The sequence below is a fragment of the Balaenoptera acutorostrata genome, chromosome 7 (genome assembly GCF_949987535.1).
Source record: "Balaenoptera acutorostrata chromosome 7, mBalAcu1.1, whole genome shotgun sequence".
Taxonomy (NCBI): domain Eukaryota; kingdom Metazoa; phylum Chordata; class Mammalia; order Artiodactyla; family Balaenopteridae; genus Balaenoptera; species Balaenoptera acutorostrata.
Genome location: NC_080070.1, coordinates 96,702,799 through 96,726,849, shown reverse-complemented (window position 1 = coordinate 96,726,849; position 24,051 = coordinate 96,702,799). Strand labels below are relative to the sequence as shown.

The 24,051-nt window shown below is 39.4% G+C and overlaps 2 protein-coding genes and 1 pseudogene across 9 annotated transcripts in view; 1 reads left to right on the top strand and 2 right to left on the bottom strand.

Moving 5' to 3' along the window:
• Positions 1-1,075: 1,075 nt before the first annotated feature.
• TMEM60 (transmembrane protein 60) lies at positions 1,076-5,228 on the bottom strand. 3 transcript variants are annotated; one of them, XM_007187108.2, is made up of 3 exons: positions 4,895-5,228; positions 4,534-4,722; positions 1,076-1,768 (listed from the first exon to the last, which is right to left on the bottom strand). In XM_007187108.2, exon 3 carries the CDS (start codon positions 1,716-1,718, stop codon positions 1,317-1,319), a length of 402 nt encoding a protein of 133 aa, XP_007187170.1. In that variant the 5' UTR covers positions 1,719-1,768; positions 4,534-4,722; positions 4,895-5,228; the 3' UTR covers positions 1,076-1,316. The 3 variants fall into 3 exon arrangements, with proteins under 3 accessions (XP_007187170.1, XP_057405466.1, XP_007187169.1); XM_057549483.1 differs by having other exon boundaries at positions 4,534-4,652; XM_007187107.2 differs by lacking the exon at positions 4,534-4,722 and having other exon boundaries at positions 4,895-5,225.
• A 251-nt stretch (positions 5,229-5,479) lies between these two features.
• Positions 5,480-24,051, top strand: part of PHTF2 (putative homeodomain transcription factor 2) — a 177,496-nt gene continuing 158,924 nt past the window's right edge. For all 6 annotated transcript variants that reach the window (XM_057549548.1, XM_057549549.1, XM_057549551.1 and 3 more), the window contains exon 1: positions 5,480-5,618. The gene's annotated coding sequence lies outside the window, so the exon portion shown is untranslated. The remainder of the gene's footprint in view (positions 5,619-24,051) is intronic.
• On the bottom strand, positions 13,774-14,741 carry LOC103013755 (thioredoxin-dependent peroxide reductase, mitochondrial-like; annotated as a pseudogene).

Below are 24,051 nucleotides of genomic sequence, written 5' to 3'. Positions count from 1 at the left end.
GTAGTGTTGTGGCTGAAACTTTGTCATATTATCTGTCTTTACAAAGGAGAACTAGACCAAAATGCTATATTTAAGCAATCCTCTCAAGTATTAACAACCAGAAATGACTTTTTTGTTAGATATTTTTTAAATGAACAAAATAGTACTTTAGATACTCCCAAAGCTAAGTGAGGGCTGTATAGGGCAAGAACATCACCCTGACCCTGCTTTAGGGTTATAAGACACTTAAGACTCTTTGGAATTCTTGTAAGTACTGCCACCTACACTTCCCTGGAATTGGTTAAGTACCCTCGTAGGGTGATCTATAATTTTTCAAACCAGGACACTTCTAAGAATGAAAGGGGAACTAACTCCCTGAGACCCCAGGACAATAGGCATAAACTGGACTTTCCTGACATAACTGGGATGTATAGTTCCCCTAACATTAGAAAGAGGCAAGCTTCTGCTCCGTTTTAATATGCTACCTCTAATTTATTTGTTTCAAATAGAAGGCAGAGGTAACAATGAACTCGGCCTAGATAAAAAACTGTGGAGGGCTTCCCTGGTGGTGCAGTGGTTAAGAATCCGCCTGCCAATGCAGGGAACATGGGTTCGAGCCCTGGTCCAGGAAGATCCCACATGCTGCGGCACTACTAAGCCCGTGCGCCACAACTACTGAGCCTGCGCTCTAGAGCCCGCGAGCCACAACTACTGAAGCCCGCAGGCCTAGAGCCTGTGCTCCGCAACAAGAGAAGCCACCGCAATGAGAAGCCCGCGCACTGCAATGAAGAGTAGCCCCCACTCGCCGCAACTAGAGAAAGCCCGCGCACAGCAACTAAGACCCAAAGCAGTCAAAAAAAAAACCAAAAAACTGTCGAACTCTCAGATTCTTTCTGAATGTAAACATGAAGTGGCAACCCTAATTATTTCAGTAACTGTGTTTTTCTTTCATAATCGAGAAGCACTATTTACTTTGGTAGTAATGGGGCCATGATATATTAAACTTCTACCCAAATATGTAGATTAAAGGCTTTATATTTACTTTAAATGTTGATCACATACTTAAAACAGATTATTCAATAATCAAGTAGAAAAATAAGATCCAAAACAAACTTTATTTACATAGGACAATAAGGGTACTAATAACTCAAATATTGAATAATTAAGTTTTGGGTTGACTAGAAGTCCACGATTCACCAAGACTACTTTATGGAAGCAGTATAAAATTACATTTGATATTTTTCTCAGTTCTCTGGCACTCTTCAAGCTTGCAAGGATTCAGAACACTTTAATGATAGCTTGTTGAACAGCAATAAATGAGATGATGTCCTTAGCAGTCAGTCTCTCACAAAAAAGACGTTATATCCAAGCTCTATCAAAGCCCCAGCCAGTAAGGCCCATAAAGGAATGAAGACATAGGACAGATTCATGGTAGTAAACTGTTCCAGTTTAGCACAGAGTGCAAGGCAGAAGGCTAATTTAAGTAACATTGCAATGAGGTACCAGGCTTTTTTTTTAATATTGTGCGATCCATGTCGAGGGTCAAAGCCAGACTTACATCGCCCAGCCATTTTCACAATCAGCATGACAAGAAGGATAGTATCAAATATCCAGACTGGAATAAATATGAGGAACCAGTTCCAAGGTGCCTTCTCATCCAGTTTCAACACCAACATGATCAAGAAGAGTAATGTGAAAAGCCAGGTGAGTAGTACTCTCTGAGCCAAGGACATTCTCATTTAAACAGTTTAAAGAGGCTGTTGCAGAGTCGAAAGAAGGGAAATATACCCTAAGAGAAGGAAAAAAAGTCAAGATTGTTTTGATACCAGAAAAAAAAATTTCTATTCCTGGTTTACAAAGCTGGCTCTTTCCCACTCACAGATTTCCTAATTCTGAGAACATTCTACCAGTCTTACTTTCATCATCTATAAAACCTGTAGCCATCTTTGACAACATATCCATCACCCCTTGTAGCTGTGACAAAATACAATTTTTAGTATATCCACTGGGTGTAAGCTCTCTTCAAAATGTCTCAAGAACAGTCTGCTCCTTTTCATTGCTGTCACACAAGTCCAGGCACTCATGATCTTTTTCCTGCACCTAAGAGATGTTCTTAACCTCTTTTTGTACACTTGCACACCTATTCATTTTCATTCAATTTCTAAGGGATACTAAGAAAAAGCATTCAAAATCAAAGTGAAAAAGGAAGGGGTGGTATCAAGCCAAGAGAGGAGAGTATTAATAAGAAGGAAACAGTTAATAAAAAATTAAGACATTAAGTAGAATTATGATTTTAAAGAGGTCATTGGGTTAAATAATATAGAACACACTGATAACACTGGATTTTCACATAGCTTAATCTATGGGTCTTGCATTTTTTAAATCAAATTTTCTCAAAGGTCTTACAAATACCTGTTTTCTTAGTCTAAAAATTTGTTTTTTAATAATACTTATATTTTTGGTTTGTGGTATCAATCATGCTTTTTTATTACCTGCTATCCAATAATCAAAACCACTTTAAAAACTTTTGATGTTTTGTGATTTTAGATGCTAAATTATTCAATAATTGGGGCTATTTCTTATAGTCCTATTTTGTCTTACTGATCTATATTTCTGTTTTGTACTAGTACTGTATGACTGTTACTGGATATGTTCTAATATCTGAGAGGTCTAGTACCTATTTACCATTTTCTTTTCCAGAATATTTTCTACTATTTTGACCTTCGATGTTTTTCAATGCTAAAATCACTAATTCTTAAAAACTTGGAATTTTGATAGGAATGCATTCATCTATAATACTTAGGTATAAGCACTTATTTAATCTTCACATATAAGTTTACAGTATGTTCCATACTTACGCAAGTTTTTTTTATCAACCTTGTGACCATTTGGAAAAGGGTAAATAGAATGGGAAATCAGAAGCCAGGCTGCATGAAGTTGGGTGAGGAGTTAACAGAAGATAATGAAATGCAAACAGTTGACAACATTTTATTCCTTTGAAACATTTGGAGAAAAGACGAAAGGTCAGACATACAATGAGGATGACAAAGGAAGGATCAAGAAGAAATTTTCAGTAAAGGAGGAATCTAAGTATGATGATAAACAGAGGGAAATAAGCCACTGGGCAGTGACAGACTGAGGATGAGAGAGGACACTTGATGGCAACAGGAAAAGATCAGAAGGTAATGGGGATGGTAACAAAAGCATGGGTGATAGGAGTAAAAATGCAGGAAGATAAGAAACAGGGAAAAGGTGAGGAAACTGGCTAGATAAATCAAATGCCCTAGACTATCATGTTTAAGTAATTATATTTTAGAACTAACTTTGATTGCTACATCTCTACTACTTCAAACAGTGGGTGGCTGTCATGGTGCAAGAGTATATATCTGTTTTATTTCAATAGTGACCTATGAGTCTCCTAGCTCCCTTCTTTCCCTTATACCCATCTGCCTGCACTCAACTTGTTTACTTGGCTGGCAGATACTTCATACTGCAGTATGAAAAACAGATGCTTTTGCTCCCAGGAAGGCATTTTCCGTGCTGGTCTCCTTTCCCGGCCAGAGGCTGCCATAGTGGAATGTGGGACTGACTTTGGAAGAAGAGGTGGAGAGGTACGTACTGATTAGTAACTACAGATGGGTTTCACACTGTAAATTGAATTTGCTCAATTCCCATTTCCAATCGATCTGGCCATTTTTATGGACTTTTAAAAGGTTTACGATAATACAGTTGCTTAAACGTAACTTTTCCATCAGCCAGCCACTGGATGAGTCAAGCTTCATTTTTTCTGTAAAGAACTGAGTAGCAATTGGTCATAGGAAGGGAGCTGCATTCAACACAGGTACTTGAAGACTGGAGGTGAAAAGGCTGCAAAGAACACAGTCTTGTGGCTACAAGTTCTATTATGTGGGATGCAACAAACTTTTGTATGCACTTTTACTAAAATGCCCTCGATTGGGAAGCACTCTGTTGATATTTAAATGACACTTGAAGGATTATGGATGCTGGGATTCAGTGATGACCTACAACTCCGATTTCATTAATTTATTAATAAATCTCCGTTAACTTATTATATTTGTTTCCTACTAGTACCCTTCTTTCTTCTTAAAGAAGGGCGGTGGGGTGGGGGGCAGGGTGGAGGGAGCTGCATACTCCAAAACAAAAATTTGTTCAACTAAAGAATTTCTCATTTGAGGTGGTTATTTCTTGCACCTGCAAGATAGTTAAGTATATGCTTCCTTATCCATTGTTAAAACCTGCGCTTCCCCTAAATGGCAATCTAAAGGCCCCTGCCCACAGTTCAGCGTCTCGGTACCAGGTGTGTGGACTCGATCATTTGTCCATGGTGCTTGCCACACCATCTCCCATTTCCCTTCTCTCGCGACTGCCAGTACACTTCCCATTGAACTCGCCCCATCCCGAAGACAGTTTTGCTTAATGGGCCCCCAATACAGAACTACTCTAAACAATGAGTCACTTTCTAAAGGTTCCTGCTGCAACAGCCTTGGCCAACCTGACCATCCTTCAAAGGAACAGCGTTCTGCTTACACTTACCTGATTTTCGGGCCTACTTGTCTCAGAACTTCAGGGCGTTCCTAAACTATCCTTGCCCTTCTTCTTCGAATGCCGATGGTCCGCCAGCGGTGCCCTATCCGGACTCCCCCCATTCTGCACTGTGGGACCAGTACATTCTGGAGTTGAACGCAGTTCTTGTACGATATGATCCACAATGCAAACAGAATCCTGGTGCCAAGAGGTGTATGTGCGTTTGGGACCGGGAGTGTGAGGGGGTGAGGGGGTGAGGGGCGGCGACACGGCCCACGGAAGCATCGGGAGGCCAGGGCACCGGGGGGTGGGAGGCGCGGGGGGCGAGTGCACTTCGGAGGATGCCGGCTCGTTGGAGCCCCGGACTCACCTGGCAGCGCCGCTGGCTGGAGAGCGCAGAGGGGCGCGAAGATTAGGAAATTCGCCAGTTTGGATCCTTGGCCTTTTCCACGCTTTTTCCCCCATTAAATCCAGAACCCGTCACATGATAATCAAGAAGAAGATCTCAGTTCCGCCTCTCCCAACAACCACAGTGGAAGCGCTCTCAGGTCTACCTCGGGGCCGCGCCCACATCCGGGGCAGGGTCTCACCGCCCTGGGCCTACCCTATAGGTAGAGAGAACGCCAATCTGGGTTCAGAGGCCCCCTTCCCTGCGGTAATTGGACTATTTGGCCGCCAGTGCAAACCAACCGACTTTTCCGTGCGATCGGGTTTGTCAAAAAGGCGGCAATAAAAAAAAGCCAGTAGGCCCGCCTCTCTACCGCTACGGGCTAGGAGGAAAGTCAGCCTAAGCATAGCCGGGAGTGTCCGTGGTTCCATTGGGTCCACAGATGCCAATCAGACTTGCCAGCGTTGGGCCCCGCCTCCGCGGGGCGCCCCGCCCCTCCTCTCGCTCTCCCAGTCAGCGCGCGGAGACTGCAGGCTCCGGCGCAAAATCCTGCGGGAGAGGGGGTGGGGCGACGGTTCTGGAGGTAGCGCGCCGGAGGGTTGCTTCGTTGTGGCTCGTCAGGCTCCCGTGGCGGCGGCGGCGTTTGCCTCGGTGTCTCCCGCGCGCACTCCAGCCGCCTCCTAGCGGCGCGGCGCCCTTTCCTACGGTAAGAGCCGGCATCACCTCCGCGCTGAGGCGGGCCGCGTGGAGGTCGTTGGGTTCTGACAGAAGCGGAGGATGAAGCTGGACGAGGGAGGAGAAGAGCGGCGGGTGGGATGGAGGTGGGGGGTCTGGGGGCAACGCGTCGTCCTCCCCGCCCGTGACTTCCTCGGCAGCCGCCGGCACCTGCGCTCCGGGATACTATCATTTGGCCGGTGGCGGAGGCTCAGCCTCCCTCCTCCCGAACCCGCGCTGTCCTCGAGCCTTGATGGTGATGGGCCGAAGCCCAGCGCCGCCTCCCGCCCCTCCGTCCCCTCCCAAGGCCCCTCTCCTTCGCTTCCTTCCCCTAGCGCTCTGTTTGGGGCGCGTCGGGTCCTGGAGGGAGTGCGGGGTCATCGGGTGGCCGACCCGGGGTCGGCGGGGAGCGGCCAGCTAGCAGCCGGAGGAGCGGGCTCGGGAGGAGGGGGCGACTCTGCGCGCGCTGGACGCCGACTGGAGGGGGTCGCTGCCCTGCTCCCACTGAGCGGGCAACAGTTTAGTTTTCTGATTCCAGCACTGACTGCGGAGCTGGCGCTGAAATCCTTGGCATGGGCCTTAAAGGGATATTTCTTGTCTGGAAACAATGCCGCGGTCCATCAGCGTGCTTCACCTTTTCTTATTTTTATCTGCCTGATGTTGACAGCCAGTGTTCTGGTATTGTTCCTTCGAGTCATGGCTTTCTAAAGCAACACCTCCTTGTAGAACTTAAGAGATTATTCTGTCACTAATCTGTCACCCTTTTAATTTTTAGCCTGGCCAAAAAAAAAATTAAAAAAAAAGAAGGACCTGCTTTTAACAACATATACTGTCTAGGGAAGTACAGAATCTGAAACAATTTATTAATCTCTGTATCTGCATACCAAGTAATTTTAAAATTCGTGGTCAATGTGTTAGGTATTTTGTTATTCACACTTGCTCACTTTGTGAATGGTATATTCTGCTTACTTTGAGATTAGTTTGTTATTTATGGTACTTTGATTTTATAGCTTTTGGTTAGCTTTAGCCAACTAAGCATTTGAAGATTTTTATTTTTTTTTCCCCTTTGAGACTGTGGCTATAGCCTTAGTGTTTGCTCTTGTTTCTAGGGATAATGTATTTTTAAAAACTTTTTTTCTCCAAAACTGGGCTTTTTCGTAGATTTTTAAAATTTTAAGGGGAAATTCTGATAATTTGGAAACTAGGCACTTTAGCCTAAAGAGCCATAAAATAGCATAACACTATAAAATCCTAACTTTTTGGAGTAAGGGTTGCTAAGTTTAAGGAAATGGGTATCCTCTGTCAGGTGTAGTGGCTTAGCCTCTAGATTCCAGACGAATATGGAGGTGTGGGGAGAATGAGCCATGCCTGAGAACAGACACAGGTGGTTCGAGGAGTGTTTTCTTGCAGGGGAAATAGCCTGCCTCCCACACAGGTTAGTTGTCTTCCTGCATCAGGTAGTTTAAGTTAGGTGGTAGTAAAGTAGGAAGTGTCTGTGTTCCAATTTTCAAACTTGCTGGTAGGGCTTGAAAATGTGGTGAGCAAATAAAATATAGTATACAGTGGGGGCACTCTTGCATAGTCAAGCCTCCAAGAATAAACTTTTTTTGAGTCCAAACTGGCACTGGACAGTTGGCCCTAAAAGTCAAGTAAGCGACCTGAGCAATTTTTAAAACATGTACCTTTTTGGCTAGTCCATTTCATTCAAAATTGCAAGGAAATTTTTTTTTTAAGTTTTTATTGGAATATAGTTGATTTGCAGTGTTGTGTTAGTTTCAGGTGTACAGCAAAGTGAATCAGTTATACATACATCCACTCTTTTTTAGATTCTTTTCCCATATAGACCATTACAGAGTATTGAGTAGAGTTCCCTGTGGTACATAATACGTCCTTATTAGTTATCTATTTTATATATAGTAGTGTGTATATGTCAATCCCAATCTTCCAGTATACACCCCCCCCACCCCCCTGGTAACCATAAATTTGTTTTCTACATCTGTAACTCTGTTTCTCTTTTGTAGATAAGTTCATTTGTACCCTTTTTTAAGATTCCACATATAAGCGATATCATGTGATTATTTGTCTTTCTTTGGCTGACTTAACTTCACTAAGTACGATAATCTCTAGGTCCATCCATGTTGCTGCAAATGGCATTACTTCATTCTTTATTATGGCTGAGTAATATCAAAATTATAAGGAATTTGTATTGAAAAAGGCTACACTAGACTGAGCCAAAGAAAATTTAGGGTAGCATGTAGGAAAAGATTAGGATTGTCTATGTTACCTCATTTAATCCTTTTAATCCTAGGAGGTAGCTACTGTGATTACTGTCATCCCATGAGTTAATGTAGGTTAACTCATGTGTTCAAGATTTCTCAGCTAATAAGTTGGTGGAGGTGGAATTCACATCTAATCAATCTGAATACAAAGCCTGTATTCCAAGCTGTTGTGCTTTCCCATCGCAGTAAAAATGGCTTTGTAGAGATTTGGTTGAAGGAGACTAGTCAATGGAAAATAATGCTGCAAAACCATAAACTGAATATTCAGTAACACTTTGAGATCATTGTATAATAGGCCCTGTTGAGTGTTGCTGGGATGTAAGGATGGAGTCACCTTCCCTGTCTTTGAGGAACATCCCTTTAGTGGGAGAGAGAGATATTTGAACAAATAATGGTAACACAATGCAGTATATACTATAAGAGAGTGCCGTAGAGTGTGTGGTTTCATGGAAAGAGAATTCAGTTGAAGTTCAGACAGACCAGCGTTTGAATTCCTGTTTTGCTTTGTGACCTTGAACATGATACCAAACCTTTTTCATCTTTAGTTTCCCTATCTGTTAAGTGGAGAGAATAATGCTTCAAAGGGGAGTATTAGTATTAAACAAAATATGTAAAGTATTGTCACATTGGTAAGCCCTGAATAAAGAAGAAGGAACAAATAAATTGAACAGAGTTGAGAAGGGGTTGGAGGTTTAGCAGGGAGCTATCTTTGGAACCTAAAAGTGTGACTGATAATTTTGATTAGTGGGGAGGGAAGGCATCAAACACAGAACACACAGAACTGGAGGCAGGAGAACCGGAATATGGATTGTTGAGGGAATGGCGAGTAATTGTGGCTCTGTATAGAAAGTATTTTTGAAGGCCAAATTTAAATGATAATTGTATAGAAATATGGCTGGGCAATTTTAGTGGTTATAAATTACATACTTAGATACTGAAATTATAGGAATATCTCAAGAGTTTGTGCATTGTTACATTTTTATTTAATATTTACCTTTGAATACTTATTTTCCCTACTGTCAGTTAAAACTTCATTTCCAAACATGTTCAGGCAAGCAACTATTTCATTATTTCATTGGGATACTTCATTCTAAGCTGTAAAAGAAGAGTAAGGCAATTGCACCAAATTTGTGGGATGTATTTTGGGATTATTTAAAAAAGAAGAAGAATCTTGGGAATTCCCTGGAGGTCCAATGCTTAGGACTCTGCGCTTCCACTGCAGGGGCCCTGGGTTCAATCCCTAGTTGAGAACTAAGATCTGCAGGACGCATGGCTTGGCCAAAAAAATAAAAATAAAGATAAAATAAAGTAAGGTAAAGTAAAGAAAAAGAGTCTTAGGTGATTGATTGCCTTCCCTTAACCACCTTCCCTTACCTACTCTGTTGCCATATAGAGTCAATATTGCAAACTACCCTTTGCATATGTATACCCTTTGACTGTCTTTTCTGAACTGAAACTTGAGATGTGACTGTTGGACAGAATGTTTTAAATTGGGACTGTACTTGAAAAATCTGAGAAAAAGTCCCATGGTTATGTCTTCCCCTCAGGTTAGCACAGAACCGTAAATACTCACATTGGATTTATCTATTTATTTATTTATTTTTAACATCTTTATTGGAGTATAATTGCTTTACAGTGTTTCATTAGTTTCTGCTGTATAACAAAGTGAATCAGCTATACGTATACATATATTGCCATATCTCCTCCCTCTTGCGTTTCCCTCCCACCCTCTCTATCCCACCCCTCTAGGTGGTCACAAAGCACCAAGCTGATCTCCCTGTACTATGCAGCTGCTTCCCACTAGCTATCTGTTTTACATTTGGTACTGTGTATATGTCAGTGCTACTCTTTCACTTTGTCCCAGCTTACCCTTCCCCCTCCCCATGTCCTCAAGTCCATTCTCTACGTTTGCATCTTTATTCCTGTCCTGCCCTTAGGTTCATCAGAACCATTTTTTTTTTAGATTCCATATATATCACATTGGATTTATAAATGTGGATCACTTTATAACCAGAATCATATGACTAAGTTGAAAATATTAAATGACATTTAGGAAAGCTGCATTTTTAGTCCAACTTGTTAACTTCATGTAAATTGCTAAAATGACACAAAATAATAGAGGTGAGTTTTCAGATGAGAAAAAAAAATTGCTTCCTAGAACAGGTAATTTTAGAGGACTAGGAAAGAAAATATGCTGGACTTCATTTTGAACAGGAACTGAAGCAGGAAATGGCCGTGGCTGAACCACAACCTGATAATAATCGTAACATGATTAAATTTGACATTTAATGAGAGGAAGTAAAGGCAAAAAAGTGTACTGTATGCAGCTTTCCAGTTTCAGAAACAGTAGGGGAAGGGACTATTAAAAGTGTATCTACAGAAAGTTTGAAGACATGTAGTAGGCATACATGTTTGTTGCATGAATGAAAGCACCTTAGTCGTATATTCAGTAAAAGGTCTCTTACAGGTAACAAAAAGCTTATGAAAGTTACGTGGCACAAGTTTTGGTGCTCTACAGACCTAAGTTCAAGTTTCAATTCTACAGTCCACCAGTTTTCTAACTTTGGGCTCATTATGTAATCTTTTTAAATTTTATTTATTTATTATTTTTGGCTGCGTTGGGGCTTTGTTGCTGCGCACTGGGCTACTCTTTGTTGTGGTGCGTGGGCTTCTCATTGCGGTGGCTTTTCTTGTTGAGGAGCATGGGCTCTAGGCGCATGGGCTTCAGTAGTTGTGGCACGCAGGCTTCAGTAGTTCTGGCTCTTGGGCTCTAGAGGGCAAGCTCAGTAGTTGTGGCTCGCGGGCTCTAGCGCGCAGGCTCAGTAGGTGTGGCGCACGGGCTTAGTTGCTCCGTGGCATGTGGGATCTTCCCGGACCAGGGCTCGAACCCGTGTCCCCTGCATTGGCAGGCGGATTCTTAACCATTGCGCCACCAGGGAGGCCCCTCATTATGTAATCTTTTTGATGTTCAGTTTTATTTAATCATAAAATGGGGATATCTACTTTGCAAGATTTTGAAAACTAAATGAGCTAATATATGTGAAGCACTTGATTCATTGCCTGGCTTATAAGACTTGCTCAAAAAAAAAAAGGTTGCTGGAATTGTTCAACTAAGTTGAACAGGTATACTTTTTAAAAAATACAATTCTCAAATAGAGTAAGGAAAGGCAGAAAATGGCAAACAAAGAAAACCTTAAAAGGAGGCAATGGATGTTATATAGGTAACAGGGAGTGTTGAATAAAGAATTGAATCATTGCAGCCACATACAACAAAAAAAGGGAAAAGATAGGGAGAGAGCTTCACATTCTCAAATTTTTTTCTGAAGAAAGGAGGTCAGACTCATTAAACCAAATAGAGCAAATAAATGGGGTTTTGCTGTTCTAAATGACAGTAAAAAGATCACTGAAATAGGGTTTCTTGTACTGTGAATTAAGTATATGGGGAAAGGGACTTATCTTCTCAACTCTTTTAACTACCTTCTTACTCCTCAAGTTCTTTTAACAGAGAAAAGCCATTGTGCAGTTAATTGTACAGTTATAGGGAAGGCTTTAATTGCAGGTAATCCTGGTAGATAGAGCAGCTTAATTTACACAGATTCCCTAAATGTTGAGTATTATCACATTGCCTACCAATCTACCTTTTGGTCACTGAATGTCTAAATGTACCATATGTTGAAAAATTAAACATATCTTCTTGTTCTCCTCTTGTATTTCCTGTTCTAATGAATGGTTCTTCTGATGTTCAAGCCAAGAATCATGGAACATCCTTACTCTTTTACTCCCCATACCTTTCATGTACAGTCCATCACTGCGTCTGGTTATTCTCTCTACTAGTTATCTATCTTTTAATCATGCCCTATCCCAACACCTATCCCAAGTCAAAATAAAAATGCTCATTGCCCACAATTAGAGAAAGCCCGCGTGCAGCAACGAAGACCCAATGCAGCCAAAGAAAAAATTAAATTAATAAATAAATAAATTTTAAAAATGCTCATTGCCACTGACTTATTTCATGCCCTCATCGTTTCATTATTGTCACTAGTCTCTACTTTTTTTTTTCGGCCGTGCAGCATATGGGATCTTACTTCCCGCACCAGGGATGGAATGTGTGCCCCCTGCAGTGGAAGCATAGAGTCTTAACCACTGGCCCTTCAGGGAAGTCCCAGTTCTCTTTACTTTTAATTTAGCCTTGTACTAACCAGTTCTCTACACAGCTTCCTTCCAGAATGATTTTGTTGAAATACTAACATAACCATATCAAACTTATATATCCGTAGTGCCTGCACATGATAGTTAATAAATACTTGATCTCTCCATGTACCTTAAACTTGAGACAATATTAAATGACTTGCATACTTATGCCTGGAGTTTTCTTTATGGGAAAGATTTTAACTACAAGTTCCATTTCTTTAATAGACAAAGGGCTTTTTATTTATTTCTTTTTGAGTGAGCATCTATCATTTGTATCTTTCAAGGAATTTGTCAATATAATCTAAGTTGTTAAATTCACGGGCATAAAATTGTTCATAATATTCCTTTATTATCTTTTTAATATCTGTAAGATTTGTAGCAATGTCCCCTTTCTCATTCCTGACTGTAAATTTGTGTATTTTCTAATTTTTTTCTGTTTAGTCTGACAAGAAGTTTGTCTGTTTTATTGATATTCTCAAAGAACCAGGTTTTGGTTTTCTTTATTGATTTTGTGTTCTCAATTTCAATGATTTCTATTCTTTATTATTTCTATTTTGCTATTTACTTTGCATTTTATTTGCTCGTGATTTGCTAGAATCTTAAAATGTAAACTTAATTTGTTAATTTATTGTCTTCTAGTATAAATGTTTAATGCTATAAAATTCCCTTCTAAATAGTGCTTTGGTGGCATCTCACAAGTGTTGATATGTCGTGTTCACATTTTTGTTCAATTCAAAAATCCTTGCTGATTTTGTGATTTCTTTGTTGACTCTATTGGTTATTTAAAGGTATGTACACAAGTCTTACAATATTTGGGGATTTTTCAGATGTTGATTTCTGATTTAATTTCACTGTGGTCAGAGAACATACGTTGTGTGATTTGAATCGTTTTGAATTTATTGAGACTTGTTTTATGGCCCAGAATATAGTCTCTCTTGGTAAATGATTCATGTGCACTTGAAAAGAATGTTGGGTGGAGTGTTCTATAAATGTCAGATTAAGTTGATTGATAGAGTTTTTCAGATCTTCTCTATCCTTACATATTTTATGTCTGCTCGTTCTCTCAATTTTTAAAAATAATTTTATTTATTTATTTATTTATGGCTGTGTCAGGTCTGAGTCGTGGCACGTGGGATCTTTGTTGCAGCAGGCGGGATTCTCTCTAGTTGTGGTGTGTTCCAGAATGTGCGGGCTCAGTAGTTGCGGTGCACAGGCTCTGTAGTTGTGGCGCACAGGCTCCAGAGTGTGTGGGCTCTGTAGTTGTGACGCGCAGGCTCAGTAGTTGCAGCGCATGGGCTTAGTTGCCCTGCGGCATGTGGGATCTTAGTTCCCTGACCAGGGATTGAACCTGCGCCCCCTGCATTGGAAGCACAGAGTCTTAACCACTGGACCACCAGGGAAGTCCTGCAAGTGTTAAATTAGACCATTGATGCTAACAACTTAAAACTATGATCTTAAAAGAAAATTCAGTTTAATACAAAGAAACTCAAGAAGAAAATCTCAGGACCCTTGATCAGAAGTTTTGATGCCTGTCATACTACTCTGGTGTACACAAAGGTTCAAGTAAGGCTGAGAAAGAAGAATTGTTTCCTTTTCCCTTTGAAGACATGATCCAAGAAATAGAGGAATTGCACATTCTATAGCAACTAGCTATCCATCCATACACTGCCAATAAATGACTCCTTACATTAGTAACTAACCACGTTTTAAAAGCCTTGGCCAATGTTACAAAAACAGAACATTTAGAGTAATATTTACGAATACAAGCATAATTGTTTTTTTGCCTTCTCTAAATAATAATCTTTGAAATGCTAAAAGTGAGTTCCAGCTGTGGTTCTTTTCTGGTGTGGGGAGCTGCAGGTGCACATGGGATGGTCTATTGATTTACCTTCTCAAAGTATTCTTTGGAAGCCGTTGGATGGGGCTTGATTATAGGAGAATCTGGTGTCCAGTTGGCTGGGAAGACTTCTCCATGGGTTTCCACAAACTAAAATGCCTTCACCAAGCGGAGGGTCTCTTCCATGCTTCGGCCCACTGGGAGATCATTGACGCTCAAATGCTTGATGACTCGTTGGGGTCAATTATGAAGAGACGTCGTAGTGCAAGGCTGGGACCTGCTAAAAGCACACCGTAGTCTCGGGTAATCTGTTTAGTCAAATCTGACAAGAGCGTGATTTGTATGTGGCCTAAACCGCCATTCTTCCTTGGTGTGTTTATCCAGGCCAGGTGGGTGAAGTGGGAATCCACTGACACTGTAACGATTTCACAGTTCACATCGTGAAATTCATTTGCTTTGTCACTGAAAGCAATAATTTCTGTAGGACACACAAAGGTGAAATCCAAAGGATAGAAGAAGAGCCCTAAATATTTCCCCTTAAAGTCATCAAGGCTTATTTCTTTGAACTCTCCATTGACAACAGCTGTACCCTTAAAATAGGGCGCATGCTGGGTGACGGCAGGGGCATGGTATGAGGAACTGGTGCTAAAGGCGAATTTTGCTTGACCAGAGCCAGACACAATGCATTTGTCAAGCACGTTCTTCAAGAAGCAGCAGGCCTAAGGGATGCAGCAGAAATGCCCCAAGGAATGGGACTCACATGTTGGACAAGCGAAGTCTGGAGCAACCTTCCTGCCGTGGCCACCATCTTCAGGGTGCACGGGACCTGTGGGGCAGACGGAGAAGCAGAGAGTTGAAAAAATATTTTTTGACTTTATTTTTGAAATATATTTTTGCTGGGTATAGAATTTTAGATTGACACTTTTTTTCTTTCAGGACTTTAATGATACTGCACCACTGTCTTCTCATTGCATTTTTCCAATATGAAATCTACTGTTATCCTTATTTCTTTATATTGAAAGTGGTTTTTTTTTTTCCCCCTGGCTGCTTTTTAAGATGATCTCTTTACCATTGGTTTTAAGCACTTTTATTATGATGTGCCTACAATGTGTTTTATGCTTCTTATGCTTGGGGTTTGTTGAGCTTCTTGGTTTGTTGATTTACCATTTTCATCAGATGTAGAAAAAATTTGTCCATTATTTCTTCAAATAGTTTTTCCGTGTTTCTTCACTCTCTCCTCTCATTCTGGTACTCTAGTTACACATATATTATGCCACTTGATATTGTCCCACAGCTAACTGATGCTTTGTTCATTTTTTTTAAATCTTTTTTTCACTCCTTGTTTCAACTTGGATAATGTCTCCTGCTCTGTCCTCAAGATTAGTAATCTTTTCTTCTTTTCAGTTTCTGATCTGCTCTTATCTCATCCAGTGTATTTTTCTTTTTAGACATTTTATTTTTCATTTCTGTAAGTTTGATTTGAATTTTGTCTGTATCTTACATATTTCTCCTTTACATGTTCAATCTTTCTTCTGTCTTTTTAAAAAAATTTTATTTATTTATTTATCTGGTTGCGCCCGGTCTTGGTTGTGGCAGGCAGGCTCCTTAGTTGCGGCTTGCTGGCTTCTTAGTTGCAGCACATGGGCTTTTTAGTTGTGGCATGCAAACTCTTAGTCGTGGCATGTATGTGGGATCTAGTTCCCTGACCAAGGATTGAACCCGGGCCCCCTGCATTGGGAGCATGGAGTCTTATCCACTGTGCCACCAGGGAAGTCCCTCTTCTCCTTTCTTGAATACTGTTGAACTTTGAATGATGTGGGCGTTAGGGGTGCTGACCGTTCACACAGTCGAAAATCTGTGTGTAACTTTATAGTTGGCCCTCCACATCCACGGTTCTGCATCTGCAGATTCAACCAATCATAGATCATGTAGTACTGTAGTATGTTTTTATTTTTTTTAAAATCTGTGTGTAAGTGGAACTGCACAGTTCAGACTGTTGTTCAAGGGTCAACTGTATATGTAGAGTCTATACTAGCTGAGTTTTCAAAAATTTGTGGTAATTAATACATAACAAAATTTACCATCTTAATAATTTTTTAAGTATATAGTTCAGTAGTGTTAATTACATTAATATTGTTGTGAAACAGCTCTCCAGAACTTCTTCATCTTGCAAATCTGAAACTCTGTATCCATTCAACAACAACTACTCTTTACTCCTTCCCCCATTCCCTGGAAGACATTCTTCTGTTTTCTGTCTCTATGAATTCAACTATGCTAGGTACCTCAAATAAATGGAATAATACAGTCTTGGTCTTTTTGTGACTGGCTTATTTCACTTAGTGTAATATCCTCAAGATTCATCCATGTTGTGGCATGTGGCAGGATTTCCTTTAAGGCTGAATAATATTCTATTGTATAATTTTCTTTATTCATTCACCCATTGGTGGACATGTGGGTTACTTTAATCTCTTTGCTATTGTGAATAGTGCTTCTGTGAACATGGGTATGCAGATATGTCTGCAAGACCATGCTTTCACTCCTTTTGGGTATATACCCAGAAGTGAGATTGCTGGATCATATTGTAGTTCTATTTTCAATTTTTTGAGAAACTTCCGTATTATTTTCTGTAGAGATTGCACCACTTCACCGTTGCACTAACAGTGCACAAGGGTTCCAATTTTTTCACATCATTGTTAACACTTGTTATTTTCTGTTTTGTTGATAGTAGTCGTCATAATGGGTATAAAGTGATATCTCATTATGGTTTTAATTTGCATTTTCCTAATGATTAGCGATGTTGAGCATCTTTTCATGTGCTTGCTGGCCATTTGTACATCATTTTTGGAGAAATGTCTATTCAAGTCATTTGCCCTTTTTTAAATTGAGGTATTTGATATTTTGTTGTTAAGTTGTAGTTCTTTATATATTCTGGATATTAACCCCTTATCACATACATAGTTTGCAGATATTTTCTCCCATTCCATAGGTTACCTTTTCACTCTATTGATTGTATCCTTTGATGCACAGAAGTTTTTAAGTTTGATTTAGTCCCGTTTGTGTATTTTTGCTTTTATTTTCTGTGCTTTAGGTGTCACAACCAAATAAATCACTGCCAAGTACAGTGTCATGAAGTTTAACCCTACATTTTCTCCTATGAGTTTTATAGTTTTAGGTTTTACTCTTAGGTCTTTAATCCATTTTGAGTTAATTTTTGTATGTGGTATAAGATAAGGGTCCACCGTCATTCTTTTGCATGCGGATATCCATTTTTCTGCACACAAGTTGTTGAAGAGGCTGTCCTTTCCCCATTGAGTGGGGTCTTAGCATTCTTGTCAAAGATTATTTGACCATATATGCAAGGGTTTATTCCTGGACTCTGTTCTGTCCCATTGGTCTATTTGTCCTTATGCCAGTACTATGCTGTTTTGATTACCATAGCTTTGTAATATGTTTTGACATCAGAAAGTGTGACTCCTCCAATCTGTTGTTCTTTTACAAAATTATTTTGGCTACCTGGGGTCCCTCAAGATTCCATATGAATTTCAGGATGAATTTTTCTGTTTCTTCAAAAAGTGCCATTGGAATTTTGATAGAGATTGCATTGAATCTGTAGATTGCTTTGGGTATGGACGTCTTAATAATATTAAGTCTTCCAATCATGAACATGGGTTTCTTTCCATTTGTGTGTGTGTGCACGCATGTGTGTGAATATATCCATATACATACATATACATACACATAGGTGTATGTACACGTGCACAGTATTTTGTATATAATAGCTGTTTTAATCATAGCACTTTTGTCATTTCTGGGTTCGCTTCTTGTAACTGATTTTTCTCCTCATTATGGATTGTATTTTCCTTTTTCTTTGAATGCCTGCTAAGTTTTGTTTGGATGCCAGACATTGTGAATTTTGTTGTTTGGAGCTGTCTTTTCTTTGTATTCTTATAAATATTTTGACCTTTGTTTTGGGACACAGTTATGTTACTTTGAAACAATTCTTCAAGGCATGCTTTTAAAGCTTTGTTAGATGAGTCCTGAGCATCCTTTAGTACAAGGCTAATTTAGCCTTATTACTGGGGCACTGCCCTTCTCAGTATTCTAGCTATTGCCCATTATTACAGGATTTCTCCACTCTGGCTGTGAACTCTTACCATCCCTGTGTGAACTTTGGTCATTGTTATGCCTGCTCCTTTCTGGTGGTTCTATTCCTGGCTTTAGGTAGTTTCTCTTCATAAGTGTGCTGATCAACAATACTCAGCTGAAGACTCAGTGGGAATCCCCTGCAAAGCTCCAGAGCTCTTCTTGTGCTCTTCTCTCCTCTCTGGTACTTTGCCCTGAGAACTCTAGTTGTTTTGGTGTCCTTGAACGCTCAAATCCGTCCTCTCAACTTGGGGAGACTGTCAGGCTCTGGTTTTCCCCTCCTAGCACTGTGTCCTGGAAACTCTACAGGCAGTACTATTAGGAAATAATAGGGCTCACTTTTTTGTTTCCTTTTTCAAAGATTATTGTCTTGCACAGCCTGTTGTCCAATGTCTGAAAAGATTTCACATATTTTGTCCGTTTTTTTTTTTTTTTTTAGTTTTAAAGGTGGGAGGGGGAATTCCCTGACGGTCCAGTGGTGAGGACTCTGTGCTTCCACTGTGGAGGGCTGGATTCGATCCCTGGTGGGGGAACTAAGATCCTGCAAGATGCATGGTACAGCCAAAAAATAAAAATAAAAGGTGGGAGGATTAATCTGGTCCCTGATACTCCATCGTGGCTAGAAGTGGAAACCCCTCTTCGTTAAATTTTAAAGTAATACTTTAAAATACATGAAGTACCATTTTTAGTATTGTTTTAATTAAAACCCATGATTTTAGAATGTATTAGCTTTGGATAGCAAGAACCAAAGTATACCTTATGTTTTGACTGGATAAACGTGTTTATGTTCAGCTTCCTCAGCATTCCTGTTGCCCTTGAAACAAATGTAGGAATGTATGGTGAGTCAAAAGGAAAGCAACTAATTGCATTTTCTTCTTTTTAAAACCCAATTCTCATTGACAGAAAATGTGAGAGAGTGAAAAACATGGCTATATTATTACTAGGGCAAATTAATGAGAAGTAAGTATTAATATTTCTCTAAAGGTGTAATAATTCAGATTTTATCATCATTGGAAAATATTTGCCACAAAGACTAAAAATACTGCTATGATCCAAAAATACCTTTTATATTTTGAGAGGTCAGTGTAACTTAACTTTGGAAATAATAGGTATTAAAGGTTGTTAAAAATCTCTGTAGAGGAAATGGAGTTAAGATGTTAGAAGAGTATGTCTAAAAATGCCTCCTCATTGATCATAGGCAACTGAAATGGCCTTTTTCTTTTGATGGAGGTGAATTATGTAAATTGGTAAAATCAAAACATAGTCAGTTTTCTTTTGTCTACCCTGTACGTCCCTTTCACTGCAACCACACTACATGAGAAAATAAACTTAATTATAAAAGGAAGGCTTTATGTGTATTAAGTTGATAGTGTGTATGTAGAAAATTAACATGAGAAAGGAGGTATTTTAAAACTGAATTAAAAATGACTATAGTTATTTTCTTTTTTTATTTTGACAAATTTGACTTTGAAAAGTAACAAGAATTTCTGTGTACACTTCAGAGATTAACCAAATATTAAACATTTTACTACATTTGCTTTATCCTTATTTTTATATATACAGATATACGTTACTTTTTTCCTGACTCATTTGAGTCTTGATACTCCTTTAACTATGTGAACCTCAGTTTTATTTCCTAAAAACAAGGTCATTCTCCTGCGTAAGCAAAGTATGATGATCAAAAATCAGGAAATTAACTTTGATACAATAGTATTATCTAATCTTCAAATATTATTCACATTTCACCAGTTGTCACAATACTGTCCATTATGGCAAGAGAAAATCCAGGATCACATCCTGCCTTTAGTTGTCATGTCTCTCTAATTTACTTTAAGCTGGAATAGTTGTAGAGCTATGTTTATATGTCATGATATTGACATTTTTTAAAGTGTTGAGGCCAGTTATTTTGCTGAATGTCCTTCAATTTTAGTTCGGTTGATTTTTTTCTCAAGACTAGAGTCAGGTTATATACTTTTGGCAGGAATATCACAGACATAATATTCTTTCCAGTACATTATATCAAGAAGCAAATGCTGCAGTTTCTCCTATTACTGATGATGATAACTGATCATTTAGTTAAGAAGGTATCTGCCAGGTTTCTCCAAAGCTAAGTCATTATTTCTCTCCTTGTAACTATTAAGTACCTTGTGGAGAGATACTTTGATTATGTAAATATCCTGTTACTCTCAAACTTACCCATTGGCTTTAATATCTATTGATGATTATTGTACAAATCAGTTTTCAAGATGGTTGCTTAAAAGTTCTCATCACAAGGGAAAAACTATGTAACTATGTGAGGTGATGGTTGTTAACTTATTGCGGTAATCATTTTGCAGTATATACATATGTCAAATCATTATGTTCTACGACTTAAACTTATGCAGTGTTATGTCAATTATATCTCAGTAACACGGGGGAAAAATGATGGTTCCCAAATAGTGATTTTTTTTTTTTCCCCAGTTCACCAATTTCTTCTGTGTTTATTAGCTGGCTTCCTGGTACAAAGAAGGCTTCCTGCTACAAAGAAAGCTTCCTTCTCTTATTTATTTATTCATTCATTCATTTGTATCAGTATAGGCTCATTGTTTTTTTTTAATTCTTTTTTTAAAAATTTATTTATTTTATTTTTCGCTGCATTGGGTCTTCGTTGCTGTGTGCGGGCTTTCTCTAGTTGCAGCGAGCAGGGGCTACTCTTTGTTGCAGTGTGCAAGCTTCTCATTGCGGTGGCTTCTTTTGGTACAGAACATGAGCTCTAGGTGCGCAGGCTTCAGTAGTTGCGGCACACAGGTTCAGTAGTTGTGGCTCGCGGGCTCTAGAGCACAGGCTCAGTAGTGGTGGCGCATGGGTTTAGTTGCTCTGTGGCATGTGGGATCTTCCTGGACCAGGAAAGAACTCATGTCCCCTGCATTGGCAGGCGGATTCTTAACCACTGCGCCACCAGGGAAACCCTGATTCTTATTTTATTCTTCTGGCACTGTCCCTATTATTCTTTGAGCACTTTAATTTCTGACCCAACAAGTGGTTCCACGATCACCTTGCACTGTCTCTATGCCAGCCCTGGAATCAGACATTTCTCTAAGGAGCCTTGATTCTTCACTGTAGAATAGTATTTAGAGATTTGGTTGTTAGATGTGCTTATTGCTACTGAGGAATCATTGTGTCTAGGCCCTCTTAGTGGATATAGCTAAGTGCATTGTATATGTGAGCATCTATGTGTGTGGATGTGTGTAATACACCTATATTTTTTAGAAAGGATTATTGAGTTAACCAGTGTCATGGCTGCTAAAAATTTAAAAAGTGAATATATTCTTAGGCTGCATGACCAAGTGATCATGTCCCTATTAGTAGAAGTTATAAGTCCACAGTGTTTTGCATTCTTCAAATAGGTTGTTTTGTTGGCCAACTAGATTCTAGGAATTTAGATCTTATCTGATAAGGAAGATGACCTGGATAGTGAGAGGTTTGAAAGGCATGTTATGTGAAGAACAGTTGAAGGAGCTAGGAATATTTAATCTGGAAAAAGAAGAGATTACAACAGCATCTACTTACTATATTATTTTATGTGAAGGTAGAAGATGTAAATTTATTCTGTGCCCATTTATATAACTAATACAGGTGAATGGAATTTAAGAGACACCAATTTATCTCTGAATAAGGAAATTTTTGAGGCAAGCTCTCTTCTAATGGAGTGAACTGCCTTGAAAAAAGCCTCAAACTCCGTTATGACCTCTCTTCAATCAGAAGAAAAGTTTGCCCATTTTTGTATAGTTAATTTGTGCTGTGAGAAGTTGGAACTAGTTGAAAGATGTCTCAGTATGCTGTATTTAGTGGCTTAGTTAATTGTATGTCTCATGAGATGCATCATGAGGAAAGGGTTCTAGTCTAAATATATGAAAGAAATAATGTATACATAGTTTCCTCTTGTATATTTATAATGCACAGCAACATAGTAGGCTGTGGGAAGTCCAAAGAAAACTTGTTTGACTTTTTCTAATGTAGTGGATTTAGGGGACAGGTTAGACTAGAGATGTAATCTACATATATAGTGGTCATTACATACACATGGTATTTAAACTAAGATATTTTGAAGCGATCACCAAGGGACTGAGTGAAGATGAGAAGATATCAGGAACTGAGCTCAGGGAGAAGACGGGAGCCAGCAAAGAAACTGAGGAGTAGCCAGAAAGTTAGGAGCAAACCCAAGAGAGTGGTTTCCTAGAAGCTAAGTGAATAGTGTTCCAAGAGGAGGAAGCATAGTCAGCTGTGTCGTATACTGCTGATAAGATGAGCAACTGAGACCTGACCATTGGATTTAGCAACCTGAATTTATTCGTGTCCTTAAAGAGAACTTTCAGTAGAGTGCGGGGAGTAAAGGCATGATTGGATTGAAGAGAGGAAGTGGAGAAATTGGAGGAGATAGCAAAATTTTGCTGTGAAGGGGAGAAGAGAAATGGAATAGTTGCATTTGCTGAGCACATACCTTGTGTCTCATACAGTCATCCCTCGGTACCTGCAGGGATTGGTTCCGGGACCCCCCACTGGGGATACCAAAATCCTCTGGTGCTCAAGTCCTTTATATAAAATGGCATAGTACTGTATAGTTGAAGAGATTAGGCAACAATCAAAAGAATAAGCTATACATAGTTGAGCTCATGATTCTGGTTAAATAGTAGTTGTAGTACGTTTAGAAAGTACTTTCCTCTGTGGTATGGATTTGAATGGGCTAGAAATTGAAGTGTTGGTTTCCTGATTTATAGAAAATTCCCTCAGGTTAGAAGAATGTTATAAGTGTAGTGGCTATTAAATTGTGTTGCATTCCTGAGTGTCCAGGCAGTTTGGGCCAGTTGGCTTGGTAGTTAGTAGTAATATGAAGCCCAACCCCCAAACTTCATTTTTATTAGCGTTGAATTGATGATCTGGACATATTAATAATGGTATTACATGAAATAATGAGATTTGATGACCAACCATATGTTCATTATTTTAAAAATGACTCAGTTTCCAAGAATAGTTTACTTGTCCCATAAGAAGTTATCTGGTGTATTTAAAGCCATATGTCCTAATTTTAAATTGGCCACTATAACTATGGGGAAAGAAAACCCAGGGGACACAATTTGGTTCTTATTTCTATTTCACCATTAACCCTCCATCCACCTTCTTAGAACTAATTCCAAGCTCATTTCTTATATGTGTATGCTTTTGCTGTAGTTTCAGTTACTTATTATAAGGGAGTGACGTTGTTAGACGCCTGTGTTTAGTCTACCATTTTTTTCCTGGTGGTTTGAAATACTTAAATCTTAAATTACTCTTTAAGTAATTAAGTCACTTGCACACCATTCGTTATATGTTCTTACAGTTTAATTTCCTGTGATGATCTGGGCCTGGAAGAATCCAAAGTAACTTGTCAAATAGGTCAGAAAAAGGAGAAAGTCATTTTAGACAGAGGAATTATCACCAGGTCTAGAAAGCAGGCATGAAAATATATTTGGTAACCTACATGGCCTGACTGTAGGATATGTATATGGATGGCAGATTGGAGTGGGTAGGTTGTGTGTGGAAGAAGGTAGAGATGATGGATGCTACTGATTATAAAAGCAGTGAATCTATGATAAGGTTGTAAAAGAAGGGTCTTTTGTATACTATGCTGATTAAACTCTTTTCTTAGGTAATAGGAAATCATTAGAGATTTTTAAGAAGGAGAGAAACATGATGAGGTCCGTATTTTAGAAAGATAAATGGTGAAAGTGAAGAAATAATAAGAGACTGTCAGAGTAGTCCTGGTAATAGATAATATGGGCTTGCACCAGGTCTGTGGTAGTGGGGCCAGGGAGGGGTTATATGAGAGATGTTTTGGCAGTGTGCCAGGTAGATGCATTGATTTATTCCTTCATATTTATTGATGGTTCCTGTGTGCCAGGTAGAGAATTGGTGGTGTTGGGAAAGGGAGGGAGACAAAGATTCTAGGGTTCCTTGCT

Bases quoted from the DNA above. Each gene is read 5' to 3' on its own strand.
- TMEM60 (XM_007187108.2), bottom strand. From the start codon at position 1,718: ATGAGAATGTCCTTGGCTCAGAGAGTACTACTCACCTGGCTTTTCACA.